We start from the raw sequence: 20443 nt of genomic DNA, 5'->3' as shown, positions 1-20443 counted from the left end.
TCCTTGTAAAATCAACATATTTATCAATGGCCTGTTTCATTTTTTTTAAATTGATTGTTTATGGAATAGACTTATATATAACTTAGGTAATCATACTAGACGAACCTACATCAGGTATGGATCCTGGGGCACGGCGCCAAATGTGGGACATTCTTCAGAAATTTAAAGAGGATCGAACTATAGTACTTTCAACTCATTTCATGGATGAAGCTGATGTTCTAGGTGACCGTATTGCTATTATGGCTGACGGAGTTGTCAAGTGCTATGGTTCTTCATTGTTCCTTAAAACTCTTTATGGTATGTTTAAGAAGCTTAAGAATACCTACTTCATCTATATATTATATGTTTTCTTGATTTTTAGGTCACCTGAGTAAACTCAGGTGACCTATTGCTATCCGTTTTCGTCCGTCGTCGTCCGTCGTTCGTCGTCCGTCGTGTGTTAACATTTGAACATTTTTAGCTTCTTCTCTGCAACCACTGAACCAATTTCAACCAAATTTGGCACAAAGCATCTATGGGTGAAGGGGAACAAAAATTATGAATTTCATGATCCCTGACCCCTGGGGCCTGAGGGGTGGGGCCAAAACCACTAAAATTAATGCAATCTTTAAAAATCTTCTTCTTTACTCCTGGACATCAAGCAGTCAAACTGTTTGCATGATTGTAATCAGCATTGAGTCCTTTACCAAAATTGTGAAATTCATGGCCCTGGGGTCAGGGGTTCTAGTGCTAGGGCGGGGCTAAATAAGTATATAGTGAAAATGCATTATTTCTTTGGAAATCTTCTTCTCTACTCCTGGGTATTAAATAAACCAACTAAGTACATAGTTATGATGAGCAAGAGTGCCTCTACCAAAATTGTGAATTTTATGGCCCCAGGGTCAGGGGTTCTGGTGTTAGGGTGGGGCTCTATTGATTATATATAGTGAAAATACATGAATTCTTTGAAAATCTTCTTCTCTGCCCCTGGGTATTAAATATACTAACTAAGTGCATAGTTATGATGAGCGTGAGTGCCTCTACCAAAATTGTGAATTTTATGGCCCCAGGGTCAGGGGTTCTGGTGTTAGGGCGGGGCTCTATTGATTATATATAGTGAAAATACATGATTTCTTTGAAAATCTTCTTCTCTGCCCCTGGGTATTAAATATACTGACTAAGTGCATAGTTATGATGAGCATGAGTGCCTCTACCAAAATTGTGAATTTTATGGCCCCAGGGTCAGGGGTTCTGGTGTTAGGGTGGGGCTCTATTGATTATATATAGTGAAAATACATGATTTCTTTGAAAATCTTCTTCTCTGCCCCTGGGTATTAAATATACTAACTTAGTGCATAGTTATGATGAGCATGAGTGCCTCTACCAAAATTGTGAATTTTATGGCCCCAGGGTCAAGGGTTCAGGTGTTGGGGGGGGCTCTATTGATTATATAGTGAAAATACATGAATTCTTTGAAAATCTTCTACTCTGCTCCTAGGTATTAAATAAACCAACTAAGTGCATAGTTATGATGAGCAAGAGTGCCTCTACCAAAATTGTGAATTTTATGGCTCAAGGGTTCTGGTGTTAGGGTAGGGCTCTATAGATTATATATAGTAAAAATACATAAATTCTTTGAAAATCTTCTTCTCTGCTCCTAGGTATTAAATAAACTAACTAAGTGCATAGTTATGATGAGCAAGAGTGCTTTTACCAAAATTGTGAATTTCATGGTCCCAGGGTCAGGGTTTCTGGTGTTAGGGCAGGGCTCTATTGTTATATATTGAAAATACATGAATTCTTTGAAAATCTTCTTCTCTGCTCCTAGGAATTAAGTAAACTAAGTACATAGTTATGATGAGCAAGAATGCCTCTTTTAAAATTATGAATTTTATGGCCCCAGGGTCAGGGGTTCTGGTGTAAGGGGGGCGGGGCTCAATTGATTATATAATGAAAATATATTAAATCTTTGAAATTTTTTTTTCTTTGTCTCTGGGTATAAAGTAGATGAACTACCTTATAGTTATGATGAGCAAGGGCCCTAATCTTGCAGAATTGTGAATTTCAAAGCCCTAGGGTCAGGGGTGGGGTGGGGGCTCTACTTATATACTGAAAATGAATTTATTGTTTGAAATCTGCTCTTTTGTATCTATAAAACATTTATTTATTTTTTGATATTAAGGGTGCCTTTTTGAAATTTGTGCAATGTGTGGACCTAGGGTCAGGGGTTTATGTCACAGTGTTAGGGGCACTACTGTTTAGTTGGAATGCATTTTTGTTCCCCTACCCTGCATATGGGTATTCAGTAACCAAGCTAAGCAACTGCTAAGTGTATTGTTATGATGATCAATGGTGCCTCTTTCAAAATTGTGAATGACATATAGCATCTGGCTTAAAACATGAATCAAATTCAATAACTGGAAAATTGTTGCATAATGCTCAGGTGACCTATAAGGCCCGTGGGCCTCTTGTTTATTGTGTAATTTATAATTTTTTAAAAAATATATTTCGAGAGGTTTTATTTCTTGCCTCTTTGTAAGAGGATTAACAGAGTTTGGGCAGGACTAGAATAAGGACTGCTTTATAGGGGACATTACGTAGAATATATGTGATCTACATTACGTAGAATATATGTGATCTACATTACGTAGAATATATGTGGTCTACTGTTCTTTTTTAAAAGATGAATAAAAGTTAGAAGTCTTTGAGAATTCAGAACCCAATGAGAAAGCTATATGTAATAATAAGTGTAAAAAAGAACTCTCAAGGATAGCTGCAAAATGTAAGCACTTTAATAAATAATGATCATTAAGCTTTTAGGCTTCTAGGTTATATTTCAAAGATATATTATCAATATTGACTGAATTTTAATGAAAAAAATTGTCTTTTATACTTAGATAGTTTATGTGTGATGAGCAGTAATCATGGATATTTATTGCCCTAAATCCAAAAATAAATTAACATATGTAACACTTTTCAACGAGAAATTAAGAGACAAAAAGGGAAAGAATATGAAAATTGTTCATTGAGGACGTTGACTGTTTTGCATTTGTCTCCGTTAATTTTAATCATTCAGTTTTTTGTGTTATTAACAGGTGCTGGTTATCATCTAGTAATGGTGAAGGAACCACATTGTGATGTTGCAAAATTATTGAACACAATAAAGAGGCACATTCCCTCGGCCTTCTTGGAAACTGAGATCGGCGCGGAGTTGTCTTTTCTTCTTCCTACGGAAGGGGCGCCTTCATTTGAAGGCCTGTTTACCGAAATAGAGGAGAATGCCCTGAAATTTGGAATAAGTAGCTTTGGGATGTCTGCGACAACAATGGAAGAAGTTTTTTTAAAGTGAGAAACAGTGGTTTAATTATTGTTTAGTCATCAATTATGAGTAAATTAATCGAGATTTATTTTTTATTTTTCCCCCCTTTTTAACACGTCTTCCTCATTTTTCATTTCTGTGGCGTACACTATTCATTGTTGTGATCTAACAATCTTAAGAGGTTCTTAACAATATGTACATGGATATCATATGTGAATACAAGCTGGCATGTATATAATTTTTCGCAATGACAGTAAGACAGACCCAACATTGAACATTATTGTATTCAGTTGACGAGTAGTTCACAGTTAACCAGACATTTTCTTTTGAGGTGGTATTGAATTAACAGAATGTTTAGAACAAAACAAAGAAATGACAGAATTCATGAACAAAAAATCATCATAAATCTAGCATTTAATCTAAATGCAGTCACTCTCCCTATAAACAATCAGCAATTCATGGAAATACTCTTTAATGGGTAATTAAGCTACTTCTCACTCTGAAAAAAAATTAACTCTGTTTTCTAATCGCGGAGACTAAATTTTAGTAAATATTTTTAGTAATAAATTTAGTAAATATAACATTTGCGAAAATTTTCTCTCTATATAATTCCAAGCTCGTCTTTCTCGGATTTTTTCATCAAATACCCTTTTCCTGATGACTGTAAAATTACAGTTTCAAATAATTTTCCAGTGGACATTAAATATTTGCCTCTTCTTTTTAAATAAACAGGGTAAAAGACAATGCTGGGAATGGTAATAAAGCTTACTGTGATGACGAAACAGACACTCACTGTGTACAACTGCATATTGATGAAGGCGCGTCATTACATCCAAATGCTACGGAGAGAAATGATGAAATAGGTATGAATGAAACTCATTGTCTATTTCATATAGTTTACTTATGTTAACAAAGGGGACATTTCCAGTACTAAAATTGTTATGTTTTTTTTCGAAGAATTTTTAAATCAAGTCTTGCCATCGAGCATATTTATTTCTTGTATCTACTATAATAGTAAACAATGTCTTGAAAATACCTCTCCACATTTTTTTTCAAAAGCTACAGAAACAAAATTTTGAATTTTAGATGGTGGAGCGTTAATTATACATATCGAAAAATCTGTACATTTATAATTATCACCCCCTTCGAAGAAGGGAGGGCATATTGCTTTGCTGCTGTCTGTCGGTCGGTCTGTCGGTCCACTTAGTTTCTGTTCATTTTCTTCGCAACCGTTGCACATACTGAAATGAAATTTGGTATACAGATATAACACATTAATATCTAGGTCAAGTACTTTTTTGGGTACGAACGCACCATTTTTGACAGAGTTATGCCCCTTGGACTTAGAAAAATTTCAATTATTTGCAGTTTCCGCTCATTTTCTTTGCAACCGTTGCACATACTGAAATGAAATTTGGTATACAGATATATCACATTAATATCTAGGTCAAGATCTGTTTTGGGTACGATCGCACCATTTTTGTCAGAGTTATGCCCCTTGGACATAGAAAAATTTCAATTATTTGCAGTTTCCATTCATTTTCTTTGCAACTGTTGCACATACTGAGATGAATTTATCAGATGACTATCTAGGTCAAGTTCTGTTTTGGGTACAATCATGCCATTTTTGACAGAGTTATGCCCTTTTGGACTTGGAAAAATTCCAATTTGAGGGGAGGGAGGGCATAAGTGTTTTACAAACATCTCTTGTTGTGAAAGAATTATTAAAGCAACTCCCAATTTCAATGTGGAAAAATGAACAAATTGATAGCTAAGTAACAATTAATGGTTCACAGTAGATTACATGTATGTAGTACAATCTATACCTTAATTATAGACAGGTCCTTCTCTTTTTCAAAAAAGAGAAAGAGTAAAAAAATCTAAAGAGAATACCTCTACCGGAGAAGGGCGGATGGTGGTAAGGATTGACAAGAGGGAAACAATCAAAATTAAAAATTGCTATTATATATTTAAGCTTCAAAGTGGTACACATTTAACAAAGACCTCGGAACAGAGTAAGAAATCTTAGCTTATTTACCAAGAACAAATGTTATTCTTAATTTTTCAGACTTTAACAAAGGCTTTGAAAAGAACACTGGAATTACAGCCATTTTCCAGCAATTACGTGGATTACTGATGAAGAAAGCATTACATACATGGCGGAGCAAATTTATGATCATAATTCAGCTCATTGTGCCTATTTTGCTTGCGATAGCTGGTCTTCTTGCTGACCAGTCAATTGATGGCCTTAAGCCCCATCCTGATCCACCACTGACTTTAGATCTACGACCGTATCCAAACTCCATAACAACACTCACTAAAGGAATTTATTCCCCACCAATATCAGAAAATATGATTCAGGAGTATTCCAGAAACTTCCGTCAAAAGGGCCTGGGTGTGGCTGTGTACGACTCTAAGGATTCTACCCAGTTTAACATAAATAAATTTTGGCTGGATCGCTCGAAACAAATAGGACAGAGAACGTTTAATTCACGGTATGTCATTGGGTTTGGATTCGATGGAAATGATATCATCAGTTATTATAACGGTGAAGTGATTCACGCTAGTGGTATCAGCTTGTCATATACAATGGATTTTCTTCTTAAATTTTATTGTGGGAACTCCAAAAGCATACAAACCATAAATCACCCATTTCCACCGAGTGAGGAATTAAAGCGTTCAACTCAGAGCGCAGGATTTGCAGCCTTCAAAGGACTAAGTCTTGCTCTTTGTGTCTTATTCGGACTTTCCTGTCTAGTAGCTTCTTTCAGCGTGTTTCATATCAGAGAAAAATCTTCTGGTGCCAAACACTTACAAAAGGTTAGCGGGGTCGGCTCAAGAGTCTTCTGGTTGGCCAATCTCATCTGGGATTTTATCCATTACCTAGTCCCAATTTTCCTCATTCTGATTTGTTTTGCTGCGTTCCAAATTCCAGCATACACAGAGGAGAACAGGCTAGGGATCGTGTTTCTAAGTTTGTTTCTTTTTGGCCTAGCATCAATTTCATGGATGTATCTTCTACATTTCATTTTCCGGTCGCCTGCAGGTGGAACGGTAGCTATGATTATTATCAACACGGTAGCAGGTGAGTTAATAAAAATTCCACTGTTTTGTACAAATAATTTACAAATTTCTGAGTTACTCTAACACTTTCAAATCCAGTACCATCCCTTTCCTGATGCAAAGGAAGCTATGATTTGAAGACAGGAGATCTAGAAATTCAACTGGGACTAGGCCTAAATAGTTCAATTGTAAAATCCTTGAACATATAAAATGCAAGAGAAAGAGAATAGTGCAATTATCCGGTCCTACTAAACAGAGAACCCTAAAGAACTCTAGAGAACCCAAGAGAACTCTTAAGTTTTTATGGTTAATTTTGATACATTTTATGCATAGTTGGGTTGATTTTTACTAAATAAATCATATTTTATGCATAAAATCAATCAAAACGTTATTTTATGGAAGTTTTCACCAAAAAAAAAAAATTAACAAAATAGATGGTGAAATATTTTATGACATCTCGATCCCGATTGAATTTCAAAAATATTGTTTTTCGAAATTATTTCAATTTCATTATTACTTTTTGCATTATTTTTTATTTAATTCAATGATATGTTTAATTTTTAACAATTTAGTCTGATCTAGAGTATATCAATTAATTCCTTACTAGTTTTATTACAACGCTATTATGAAGTCTTCAGAGATAATAGTACTCAGTAAAAATAAGCAAAAAACCTGTTAAAATATATATTTTTAAATTTAATTTTGTTTTTACATGATATATTAGTTATTTAAAATATAAATATTTCATTTACAGACAATAAATAACTGAAAATTATTAGTGTTCTCTAAGGTTCTCTAGGGTTCTCTGTTTAGTAGTACCCATTCCTGCAATTATCTGTTAACCTTCAGAAAGGCGTGGTATTCTCGACGACTATTAAACATTACAAAATAAGTGTGAAACATACGCATAACATGTTAGATAAATATTGTCTGTGGAAAGCAACATTAATTATTTCTATGACTTCAAATCAAGGCACATGGAACAAGAATACTAAGGTAATCGAGAGACCAGAAGGCACAGATTATCTAGAGATGCGTTTTACATTTGAAATTTGGCTCCATTCGAATCTAATTTTAATGTTTTCGTATGTAAATATATTTAATATACATTTATATTCGATTTATTTCAGAGAATGCTGTTGATTTTTCAGTCTCTTTTGTCATGGATCTTTTGCTTTCAGGTCTTTTCACACTGCTAACGGTCACATTTCTCTATCCAAGTAAAAAGACCAAAGCTGCAGCAGAGACCATGGATGTTTTATTTATGATCTTTCTTCCGCATTACTGTCTGGGAAAGACATTTACTGACATCTATGTCCGATACTCTTTGCGATCTAAATGTAAACAAGAATTTAGTCTGGATCTTTTAGCGTTGATTGGGAAAAAAGGTATTTGTCAGTCTCTTAAGCACAGCTCTGTTCTGGGTAATACTTTTATTGAACACTTTCTTATTTTATGGGGAAATCATTGACAGAGGGCTATTCTTGTAAAAAAAAAATTATCTAATTTTTAGCTCACCTGAGCCGAAGGCTCAAGTGAGCTTTTCTGATCACATTTTGTCCGTCGTCCGTCCGTCTGTCTGTCCGTCTGTAAACTTTTCACATTTTCGACTTCTTAGGTGGGGTCATTAAAAAATCTTCTTCTCAAGAACCACTGGGCCAGAAAAGCTGAAACTTATGTGGAAGCATCCTGGGGTAGTGTAGATTCTAAATTGTTTAAATCATGACCCTCGGGGGAAGGACGGGGCCACAATGGGGAATCAAAGTTTTACATAGAAATATATAGGAAAAATCTTTGAAAATCTTCTTCTCAAGAACCACTGGGCCAGAAAAGCTGAAACTTATGTGGAAGCATCCTGGGGTAGTGTAGATTCTAAATTGTTCAAATCGTGACCCCCGGGGGAAGGGCGGAGCCACAATGGGGAATCAAAGTTTTACATAGAAATATATAGGAAAAATCTTTGAAAATCTTCTTCTCAAGAACCACTGGGCCAGAAAAGCTGAAATTTATGTGGAAGCATCCTGGGGTAGTGTAGATTCTAAATTGTTCAAATCGTGACCCCCGGGGGAAGGGCGGGGCCACAATGGGGAATCAAAGTTTTACATAGAAATGTATAGGAAAAATCTTTGAAAATCTTCTTCTCAAGAACCACTGGGCCAGAAAAGCTGAAACTTATGTGGAAGCATCCTGGGGGTAGTGTAGATTCTAAATTGTTCAAATCGTGACCCCCGGGGGAAGGGCGGGGCCACAATGGGGAATCAAAGTTTTACATAGAAATATATAGGAAAAATCTTTGAAAATCTTCTTCTCAAGAACCACTGGGCCAGAAAAGCTGAAACTTATGTGCACATGGAAGGATCCTGGGGTAGTGTAGATTTCTAAATGTCTAAATTATGATCAGTGGGGTAGGGTGGGGATGCATTATGTATTAAAAGGAGGAAATCTGGTAAAGAACAGAATGGTCAACGCTTCTCAGGTGAGCGATGTGGCCCATGGGCCTCTTGTTGTTATCAAGAATACTATTTCTTCTTCTGAGCAGAATTCACACCGTTCTATCAAATCCGTCAAAAATCCCTGTAAAAATAATATTGTAGCGAATGTCTTATTGATTTAATTATGTTTTTCATCGAAAAGAATAGGACACTGAAAATTCTAGAAATCCGATCGATAAGAAACATTCATGTTCACGAAATTTATAAAATGTTATTTTTAATAATTTGTTTTCTTTTAAATTTGATTTAAAGAACAGTGTCCTGATGACAACTACTTAGAGTGGGGTTATCCCGGATGTGGTCAATACCTGTCTTTTATGGCCATACAGTGTGTAGTTTATATGACTTTCGTACTTCTACTGGATAGTGGAATAGTCAACCGTCTGTTGTATAGAACTCTGTGTACCTCTAAAGCCGGGAATGCACAGAGTGATAACAACGCTAGTCCGGACTCGGACGTATTGGAAGAAGCGATGAGAGTCAACTCCACTAACCAGAGCGATCTAATGAAAACCGACAAACTTATAATTAAAAACTTGGAAAAAACATACGGCCTCATAGATCAGTTTCATGCAGTGAAGGGAATAAGTGTAGGGATATCTGAACAAGAATGCTTTGGACTGTTGGGGCAGAATGGAGCAGGAAAGACGACAACATTCAAAATGCTGACTGGTGATGTAATGATTTCTAGCGGAAAGGCTTACGTTAACGGTTTTAGCGTCAAAAGTAATCTAAGACAGGTACATGCTTTTCCTGATACATATAGTGATCAAACACTGAAAAAGAAAGTTATATCCTCATATATTTTTTACGTAATTTCTAAAAAAAAAAACTCAAGAGACATGATTGTGAAATCATATAACTCTTTGTTTTAGCTTTGATACTTTTTTGCTTTCACGTTTTGCTTTCATTATTTAAACAGAAGTCAACTGTTAAATTTTCAATATTAGTTGTTTCTTTTAACAAATCTTAAATCAATAAATAAGAGAAAATTTAGAAAATTGCAATTTGAAAAATTGAATACTTGCATAATTAACTTTCATTTTCAAAGGTCCATCGTTGTCTTGGATACTGCCCTCAGTTTGACGCTTTGATCGACAGTTTGACGGGAAGGGAAATTCTGACCCTTTATGCCAGACTGAGAGGAGTGAGGGAGAAAGACATCAGACGGGTCATTAATGGTCTACTGGACGCCGTCACTTTGACGGAATATGCCGATAAGATGTGTGGGACATATAGGTAGGTGTACATGTTTTCGTACCTTTTTAGACATACATTCTTCTTTTTGCTTTTTGTCTGCATTCTTAAGATACGCGATTGTCTATCATTGCCAACTTCAGTAAACATCAGTTTTCCCATTTTCTAAATCACCTTTAAATACCTATGTGTGTTTTGGATAATTGATACTTCGAAAATGATTCAATCAATATATTAAAGTTATAATATTTTCGTTGACATAGAAAAAACAAATTTTGAATTTGAGTACATGTAATTCTTGTTCATCCAAAAGCTTGACGTTGTATAATATTTTCTTTTTTTTTCTCTCTATAATGATTTATTTGAGAAAAATCATTTTTGTACGTTCCTTGGTTTACTTTTTACCCTTTGGGAAAAATACCGACTTTGTGCTCTTTTCATACAGTGGGGGAAACAAAAGAAAGTTGAGCACTGCAATTGCGCTTATTGGAGATCCTCCATTCTTGATGTTGGACGAACCTACAACAGGCGTGGATCCAGCGGCGCGGAGACAGATGTGGAATATTCTCTCTAGAGTCCGAGCTAGTGGTAGGACTCTTGTCTTGACGTCGCACAGGTTTGTAATGTTGATTTTAACTTTTCCATTATTTGTCAGATGACATTTTCAATGAACTGATACAGTGGAGGCAATTGCAAATTTCAAATGATATCAAACACTTTTCAGCAGCTTTTGTAATGGATACTTAAAGAATACATTTATGTAGCATGAAGTAAAGATAGGCACATGCATGTAATTTGAAGTTTACATTTAATTGCCATAATGAAATCCTTGAGGCCTTTGTATGAAAACAAAAAACATTATTTTCCTATTAGCATGGAGGAGTGTGATGCCCTTTGTACCAAAATAGTCATCATGGTAAACGGAAGATTCGTGTGTTTTGGGAGTCCCCAACACTTAAAGAACAAATTTGCGCAAGGTTACACCTTGACAGTGAGACTAGCACGTGACAATAACGGAAACGCAGTAGATTCTGGTCCATTACGTAATCATATTGGCAAAGAGTTTCCCGGAACCGAAGTATTCGATGATCAACAGGGCTACCTAGATTTTCAAATTCCGCATCGGAATTTATCACTTGCAAAACTTTTCAAAGAAATGGAGAAAACAAAATCTGAATATAATGTAGAAGATTATTCAGTACATCAGACGTCCCTGGAGCAGGTGTTTCTTGGGTTCACGAGGATGCAGGTGCCCCCGGTGGACAGAAAGAGGGCGTGTCCTTGTTGTTTCTGTTGTAGGTCAAAAACTGCTTTTAAAGGACAAATTATCACAGCTCCTGGGGGACAAATTGTATGAAAAGTTTTTTATTGATGTATTTCTTTTGGTTGTTTTTCTGTGTTGTTTTTCTTAGTGTTGAAGGAGAGAAATTTATTTTACATTATTACTGCGCATAATTTACGTTAAAACATATTATTTTTTTCCTTTTTATCCTTTGAATTCCATTTAAGAAATTTTAGAATTCAAATTAATCATTTACGGAGTTGAGTGAAATTTTCGCAGAATTGTCATCCATTCTGAATGAACTTTCATGTGTGTAGTTTTCTTGATAACATGTTCTTACTTTTTCCTGTTATCTTCTAACTTCATTTTTTAATTTTTTTACATCAATTAAGATATTGTAAATCTCATAGAATAACTTTCATGATAAATAATGTCCTATCAATTTCTTGAAGAGAAAGTCAGAAAAGTTTTTTCTTGCCTTTTATTTGTAAGATTTTAGTATCCAATGGCTGTTTTTGTTGTACTGTACTTTTATTGTATAAAAAGAAAGTATTTTTATCTTTCTATCGTAAACATCGCTAGCAATAAAATAATAATTATGTATATACGAGGGTTGTCCAAAAAGTCGTAGACAAAGTTTATAATTTTTTAATTATGCAACCAATACTTACCAAATTTTGCAAAGACATAATATAGTCAATGTTCTTTAAAACTGTGAATTTTTGAATACATATCTTTCATATTGATAATATTAGGACGATTTATATGAAGGCCGATAAGGCCTGTCGGCGCATGGACAAAATTCGGAATAGTTTACGCATATAACTATTACATTTGCTTTTATTTCTTTAGTACTATGTAATACATTGAACACAAATTGGAATCACTGAAACCAGAATAGAAATCTTAATATTAAAATTCAAAATTTCATATAAATATCATTAGAAACAGGCGATTGGTGTCATGATTTTCATAGTATCATTGAAATTGAGTTTGATGAAAATGACGTCGTCAACGCGTAGTAGGCGCACGAAGATGTAATAAATTGTGTTGGATATGGTCAATATACATCGGAGACGGGAAAAAAAGAGTACAGAAGTGACATTACACGCCATATTTTAATAAAGAAGTTATTTTTAAATTGCACGATATTCAATGAGAGTTTTTCATCTGTACCGAAAACAGTTAATTACGGTATGTAAGAAGTAGAATACTGTTTGATAAACGCAGACCATTTGGAAAAATCTGGACCATGAACGACGTCAAACAATTTGTATTCTCTGCTGCCGGCCGAAGGATATTATCACCGAGAAAAATAGGTGTCAAACTTCCCGGCAACAATAAAACATAAAAATGCTAACGATGGAACAGCACTTTATTATATACTTAGGTCGGTAGGGTGAATTCTTGAAATCCAAAAATTGCACCCGAACAATCCGAAGCCTAGGAGTTAACTGATTAACAATGACTCATGTAACATATAAATAATAAATTATAACAGTGGCAATTAGCACAATTCTGAGCATGAGTGACAGATGGCTTAGATAGGATAACTCATGACATGTTGAGTAGAATGGCACATTTTAAGTAACATAGTAATTAAGAAAAAAAGAATATAAGTGTACACCGGCGCACGAAAGCAAGCGTAAATTACGTCTCTTATAACGTCATGATCTCTTTGTCTGCTTCACTAGCGGGTATTAACATTCAGTATTTTTTTAAGTGATAGACCACTCTTGATTAACGGACATATTTAAATTCACTACTGTCCGTTTGTATTTTACTTTTTTTTAAGCAGATTTAAATTTCAGTCGAAATTTAGTCGAAAGATCGCCTTACATTGTGCCTCCGGGAAAATACGTCCTCGAAAGTAACATCCTTAATAAAATGGTGGGTACTGTTGGCCTTGGTACTGTCAATTGAAGTTGTTTTACCCGGATTCTCCACCAATTATAACCAGTTAGATTTGGTTATAAGTTATGAATACTGATTCCTGGACTAAATCCGTTGTCGAATGTAAACGTGGAAGAAGGTATGTTGGCGGGTATAACAAAGTAGTGGCGCTGTGGGGCCGTAATAAAACGTAAAGGGTAAAGATGCCGTATTCCTTATGATCTTCCAATACAAAGTCCAAGAATTGGTAAATCAGGTTTCCGAATTTATTAAAGACGACAGTGAATAACAAACATGAATTTTAACAATATCTTACGAGACTTAATCGAGTTGGATGTGCATGGCCGGTAGAGCATCGGGCCTCCAAACTGAAGAGATTATAATGGACAAAGATATTTGTAAGATTGAGAGTAAACAATAATTGACTTATGACACTAGCTGAGTTAATTGATGGACGTGTTTCTTTGATAGAGTGGACATGAAAGAGCTTATAAAATAATTATACAAATAAAGTTATTGGTAAAGGATTAACAAATCCCGAGGCATTAACACCTAACGAGCAACAATTATTTTGACAGAGTCACAGAGTGTCTATTGGAATGTCTTAATCCTATTTCAAAGGGAATGAGATAAATAAGACACGATTTACTACAAATAAGCACATATTAAAAACAGATAAAGAATTTCACAGATAAACGTCCGAATTTAGTATAGAATATATTAAAAAGTTATTTTAATTCAAAAATGGTTAATTTTTCTCGTAGATTACTCAATGTTTTTTTAGTTAATTCCCTTTGTGTTCCTCGCCTTGACCAAGTTAATTTCTACGTCGGGTACCCAGCGCGTCACTTTATGCTGGAACCTCAAGAATAAAACATCGTAGAAAAATATTTCATCTTGGTCATATATTTTCAGATAGGACACTTATTTTTATATACTTTAATAATTGTGTTATAGATGTAATTAATATTTTCAAACTGTTTTTTGTGATTTATTATTTTTATGCATTTCATTATTTACACTTAAGAACAAATTACTGTTAGGTATTTTTCTTGTATTTTACCTGAAATTACATAGAAATATGTTAGGACTTTTTGTAATATCAAAATTATTATATTTTGGCTTAAGAATGTATTTTTTACTAAAATCCTACTTTGAATCTGTAATAATGCTTTTTTTTTATAAATTGAGAAAATATTATTAGTATACCAAATAAAGCTGGAATAGACGATGTTAGGGGAAAATACTAAGTTCTTATAAGTGCTAAGAAGCTAAAACAAAGTGTTCGATGAAATCGGACACGAATTTCTTCAGTTATGTTTGATGGTGTGCCGAGGGATGTTGAGGTAGAAGTGCGAGTTGATAATGACAGGATTCGGGAGTGATTTTAGGTGGAAGGGGGCTCAAAGGCTTTGGAACACGTACGGTTAAATACAAAGGGGGGATTTGGAAACTCTTAAGTCGTTTTCAAGTATTTTTTGTTCATATTTAATGGAGTAATCAATATACTATCACCCATTCTCAATATAAGGGCACAAATGCCTCTCTGATTTTTTTTAAAAATGAAGTTCAAGAAAACAATTTTTCTATCATTTACCTTTGAAAGAAAGTATCTGAAGATTTTGTTTCCAGATTTTTTTTCATCAAATTATAAAACATGGAATAATGACAAGACGATAAAGCAGAGGGTGATTTTATTCAGAAATGTAGCTTGAAATGTACGTTACTCTTTCTTCAATGTCCAAAAAGATATGTAAAAAAAAAAATGTAGTCATTAAAATCACAATTGGAATAGCTCATCTTAACACCAGCACATCCTACCAACTCTGTCAGCAACATATTTTCTCGGCATACGAACGTGCGTTTGATTTTTCCTTTCAAAAAACAATGGTTACTTTTTGATCCAGATGTATAAAAAATTTTTTAAATATATGCTTTAAATTCTTCTCTCTGTTTGGTTTAGAGCGATCAGTTTGGAATCCTGTCATTTTCTATAGATACTGGAACCTAACATGTACATGTAGTAAAATTCTATTTTGTAGTTACTGTCTTTTTTAACATATATCCATGCCGATTTAGAAAACTACGTAAATGTAACGTACATTTCAAGATATATTTCTGTTTAATAAAAAGCTTAAAATTCATCTAAAAATTCATCGTTTTGTTTCAGTTTATTAAAAAAAAGATTCTCTATGTAATCACATTGTGTTATATGTCGCAATCACCACTATAAAGACACGATTGCCTCAGAATATGAGTAGGTAACGTACATTTCAAGCTTGTAATAGAGATTGTTCTATCTGACGTATCCGTATCCGTATACGTATCCGTATCCGTATCAAGATATGAAAGGCATCTCGATCCCGATGTCTCAACCATTTAATACAATTTCCGTCTCTGTTTGTGGTTAAATAAGCCACAGTCATGCATTGGAAAATAGCAAATGGCAATTTTTCTATTGAAAATACTAAACTGCTGTAAACCTCTATCACTTCTTAGAAAAATATTTATTAAAAAAAAAGAAAATGAATAAATAAATTCAAGTATAAAATATCTCATTTTAATTATTTTGTTTTAAAATTAAATTCATTTTGTTTCAAAATATTTGTAGGAAATTTCCTTTCTCTTTTTCCTCTCGCTTAATATCAGGATATTTTAATGATATTCTGAATTTGTCATATACCTTTACACGGTATAACGGTATAACCCACCCCCCCCTCCCTCAAACTACGTTATCATCAACGCGATTGATAAAACACTGTAGCCGTTTTTATTTTCAAAAAGACTATTCAAACTGATTTCATAATTCGCTTCAGGACCGTTACAAGTATTGAGTATATGCATTGAAGAGCCTGTTCAACTCCCCCCTTTCCCCTCCCCTCACATTGGTGTCAGAAGCAAATTGAAAGTACGGAGGGGGGAGGCTAATTGAAAGAGAAAAATATAAGTCCTGAAAAACCCTGACATGCAAAAAAAGTACTTAAACACTATTTTGTGTGTGTGGGCGGGGGGGGGAGGAGAGGGGGTCGAACTTTTTTCATTGCCATTTTTTTAACACTGCTACTTACTCTTCTTTGACTGCAATACAACATGCTTTTTGAAACTAGAAAGGGAGCATATCCTACGCCTGCAGTCCCCCCCCCCAGAACCGGCGACCGTGCCTCACAATGTGTACACACGACATTTGATAACGTCTTTTGACTATCATTCATTAACATCATTTGTGGTTTGATATAAAAACTATTTTAGAATATGGTACATGTATTCAAAAAATATAATCTCAAATCTTTTTTATGCTAAGATCAAAATAAATATGGCTCAAAATTTTCAAAATAATACATCTTATTTTGCTAAGTCTACTTGTCCATCGTGTTAATTTTCTTCTCTTTTTTATCCGACTTTCTTTTTTATTTATATATAAAATTTGGCCGAGATCGAGATCATTGTGCACAGTGAAGAGAAGGAACTGCTTCAATGTAGCCAAGAAAAAAATCACGCATTAAAAGAAAAATTACAGTGATGAAATACATGTATCGAAGTTTTTCAGAGCTTGCTTTGTTCACTATAAACTCGATCATGTAACTTTCATAAAAAGAAGTTAATATGCAAATAGAAAAGTTTAAGAAAGGAAGATACATCGTAACCTAACATTTACTTTTCTCCCCCTTTATCGACAAATGTTGAATCAATCGAGTACTACATATACTGCGTTTAATCGCAAAACTGTCGGAAATTGTACATAATCAAATCGCAAGCTCCTTGAAACCCTGGATACGCATAGGCGTCAGAACCGTGGGGGGAGCCCCCCCCCCCCCTCACCCTCACTTTCTTGCAAAGATAAACATTAGAAATAGTATAGGCATTTAAAAGTGGGGTTTACCTTTTTTGTTGGTTTAGCCCCCCCCCCCTTTTCAATTCACGCCCCCCAACTAATTGCCTGCGCCGCCCATGATACGGCTATCGACCTACAATTTAGGGAGTGTGTTTAAACCGCCCCAGAATTACCAGCTATCCAATTTTTTTCTGGTGAACTATGACCATCAAATACGATTAATGGCATAGAAGATGATAAAAAAGGAAAAGAGGATGGACGTTTTCAGTAAATCTCCATACACATTTGTTTTGCAATATGGTGAAATTTTCCCAGTTATTGTACAATTATGCATACATGATTTTACAATTTATTTACAAGTTTGAGAGAAAGAGGTTTAACTGTATATATAATTATATATTATTGGGGATATGTCGTGTAAAATTCTTGTAAATATAGCCGATTTCAAAACCCCTAAAGGATTACATTGTTTGTGACGAGCTGACGCTTTGCTTGTCGAGAACTTTAAATTCTACGTCACATTCTCGCCACATCAAAGGAAGTAGCCGAGATAACGTCTCCCCCACGCTAAAGTCGGTCAGCTGCAATACACATCGCCGACGTTTAACGGGTTTACAAAAGGGGATAGAAAACACAAATCTTACTAAACAGTTTAAAAAAGAGCATTATTTATATCATATGCATTTTTAGAGTCCATAATAAATTAATGGCCGTGAAAATTTAATTTTATAGCATTTAAGCATTTACCATTTGTGTATAAGGCACGGTATACATGCGATATAAAATGATGTACATGATCAATTTAAATTGCTGGATTTTAAGTATTTCGTCCTGGTCATTCTTGGATTGTGTAGTATTTTTCAAATTACTAGTACTGTTGATGTGAAATGATTTTTTCTGTGGAAAAGAGAAATATTCCGTTTATGTATCAAACCATGAAGTGAAAGACTTGAGAACTAAACTACACTTGTATACGTACATAGATTTTTTTTTTACATGTATACCCCAAACAACCGTATTATACCAGTATGATATGTACTTGTACTTTAAGTATCCATACATAAAAGAACATTTCTGTCAAGAAGAGAAGTATGCCTATTCACAATTGTCAATAATTATATCAAAATACTAAATTAGAACGGGTGCAGAGTTTTGCTATAAAAAATACACACGTATAATAGCTCTCTCTCTCTCTCTCTCTCTCTCTCTCTCTCCAGGAAACGTTTCAGTGGCTGCATATATGTATTTCACTCTGTTGCATCAGTGATGTTTAAATATGATCAGGTATTTTCATTAATTTTGCACTCTGATTTTTTAATTATCAGTAAGCACACATTAAATCCATTCTGATTGCTCATATACGACATACATGCACTGCTGCAGAATTCTTAAATACTGCGCATTATGTAGAAAAGTACTCAAAGGCACATTTTCGCAATCCTTTATAAAACGGAGATTTCCGTAAGAAATGTAAATACCCATAACAGGTAACACATACTGAGCACTACGTACGCAGAGTTTTTGCAAACAGCAACATATCCTCCATATAGGCGGGGGGGGGGGGGGGTAGAATGAAAAAAAAAAACAGGTGCAATTTCAGCAACTGTGGGACAACTTTATCGAATGCTAAGACAACTTTTAATAATTATGCGATTCAATGAATATTTATATTGTACTAACGCAGTGGAACTACAAGAGGCCCATGGGCTACATCGCTGACCTGAGCTCTGTGGCTAAGAAAATAGCAGAAATCAGCTCAGTATTGAAAGTTTAAATGCATAAGTGGTCCCAATTTTATCTACCAAGGCCGTAACTACCATTGAAGCAAGTGAGGCAAATGCTTCACCAAATTTTTAGAGTTTTCTAAAAAGTGAAAACTTATGAATTATGTGTGTCTTCGTGCTAAATTAATATTTTCAACTCTTGCTTCAATTTCTGTAAATCAGTCCTCTCACCAGGTGCCTCATTTTCATTTAGATGACTTGTAAATTATAATTCAAAATGTTTGTTTTGTAAATATTAATTGATTGTTTAACATCCCTTCTAAGAATTCACCATTCATATTGAGACATCAATACTTGCCGGTGGAGGGCTGCAAGTTTTAAATTTGTACTGGGCTTTCAGAAAATGATTGAACAGTGAGAGATCTGTTTTGTACGACGGCGTATTAGTGCCGTTTTAATTATGTAGAATTTTTTTTTAAATCGTTTGTACGATTTAATAAATCGTTTTTAAAATTAAATAAATCGTTTGTATTTAATAAATCGTTTGTACGATTTATTAAATTGTACAAACGATTTACTAAATTGTACAAACGATTTATTAAATCGTACAAACGATTTATTAAATCGTACAAACGATTTAATAAATTGTACAAACGATTTAACAAACAAATTGTACAAACGATTTATTAAATTGTACAAACGATTTATTAAATTGTACAAACGATTTACTAAATTGTACAAACGATTTATTAAATCGTACAAACGATTTACTAAATTGTACAAACGATTTTTTAAATCGTACAAACGATTTATTAAATCGTACAAACGATTTACTAAATCGTACAAACGATTTACTAAATCGTACAAACGATTTATTAAATCGTACAAACGATTTTTAAAAAAAAATCTACATTGTTAAAATGGCACTAATACGCCGTCGTAGTTTTGTGTCATCGTTTATTGTGACATAGTCCTCAGTCAGGAGCGTAGCATAGTTTTTGAAAGTGGGGGGGGGGCAGCCAGAGAAAATTAAATTTTTTTTTTACTTACCTGAAAAAAAGTTGACAAGCAAAAAAAAAGGGGGGGAAGTTGCCCAAAGTCTATTTCGTGGGGGGGGGGGTAGGTTAACTTTTTCTCAGTGTCAACTATTTTAAGTACCAATTCTAATACTACATTTTCGGTACATCACTAAAAGTGGGGGGGGGGGGGGGGGCAACCAGGCTTTCAATAAACATTTCATAGTATAAGTAAGGATGGGAAAAAAAGTGGGGGGGGGGGGGCAGAATTATCGCATTGAGAAGTGATATAGAGAACAATAACATTGGACTTACTATATTCAATTTCTTCTTTAATTTCAATTAAACAGATATGAACTGATTTGGAAACAGCAAAAAGTCTAAATATAATCTTTTCTAAGAAGTTCAAATACGTTGGAACTCTCCTATATTGCTCAAGTAGGGTACATGTATATCCAGCCGTAAACCTTTCTTTTCCTGCTTTTCGTTTTCTGTGGAATTCTTTGCTTTCAGGAGAAATTTATCAATTTTACCACCAAAAACAAATGTTTAATAATGTCCACAAAAATAAAATGCCCCTGACTTCAATCCTTCAAAATGACATGGCTATCCTCATACATAAATTTTTGAATCTATAGATATGAAC

At 34.4% G+C, this 20443-nt stretch overlaps 1 protein-coding gene across 1 annotated transcript; it reads left to right on the top strand.

The window, feature by feature from the left end:
• Positions 1–3079: 3079 nt before the first annotated feature.
• Positions 3080–11586, top strand: LOC134267059 (phospholipid-transporting ATPase ABCA3-like). The gene is made up of 8 exons (XM_062749281.1): positions 3080–3324; positions 4031–4161; positions 5367–6383; positions 7543–7749; positions 9106–9593; positions 9905–10092; positions 10496–10666; positions 10924–11586. Exons 1-8 carry the CDS (start codon positions 3095–3097, stop codon positions 11405–11407), a joined length of 2916 nt encoding a protein of 971 aa, XP_062605265.1. The 5' UTR covers positions 3080–3094; the 3' UTR covers positions 11408–11586.
• Positions 11587–20443: the final 8857 nt, after the last annotated feature.

The sequence above is a fragment of the Saccostrea cucullata genome, unplaced genomic scaffold (genome assembly GCF_032062105.1).
Source record: "Saccostrea cucullata isolate Sc308-1 unplaced genomic scaffold, CSIRO_AGI_Scuc_v1 ctg9867, whole genome shotgun sequence".
Lineage (NCBI taxonomy): Eukaryota > Metazoa > Mollusca > Bivalvia > Ostreida > Ostreidae > Saccostrea > Saccostrea cuccullata.
The sequence above is the reverse complement of the archived record's forward strand: the minus strand, read 5'-3'. Positions and strand labels throughout refer to the sequence as shown.

Excerpts from the sequence above, each read along its gene's own strand:
- LOC134267059 (XM_062749281.1), top strand. The coding sequence starts at position 3,095 with ATGGTGAAGGAACCACATTGTGATGTTGCAAAATTATTGAACACAATA. Across the intron at positions 6,384-7,542 it reads TATTATCAACACGGTAGCAG|GTCTTTTCACACTGCTAACG; the intron begins GTGAGTTAATAA and ends TTTTGCTTTCAG. Across the intron at positions 10,093-10,495 it reads AAGATGTGTGGGACATATAG|TGGGGGAAACAAAAGAAAGT; the intron begins GTAGGTGTACAT and ends CTTTTCATACAG.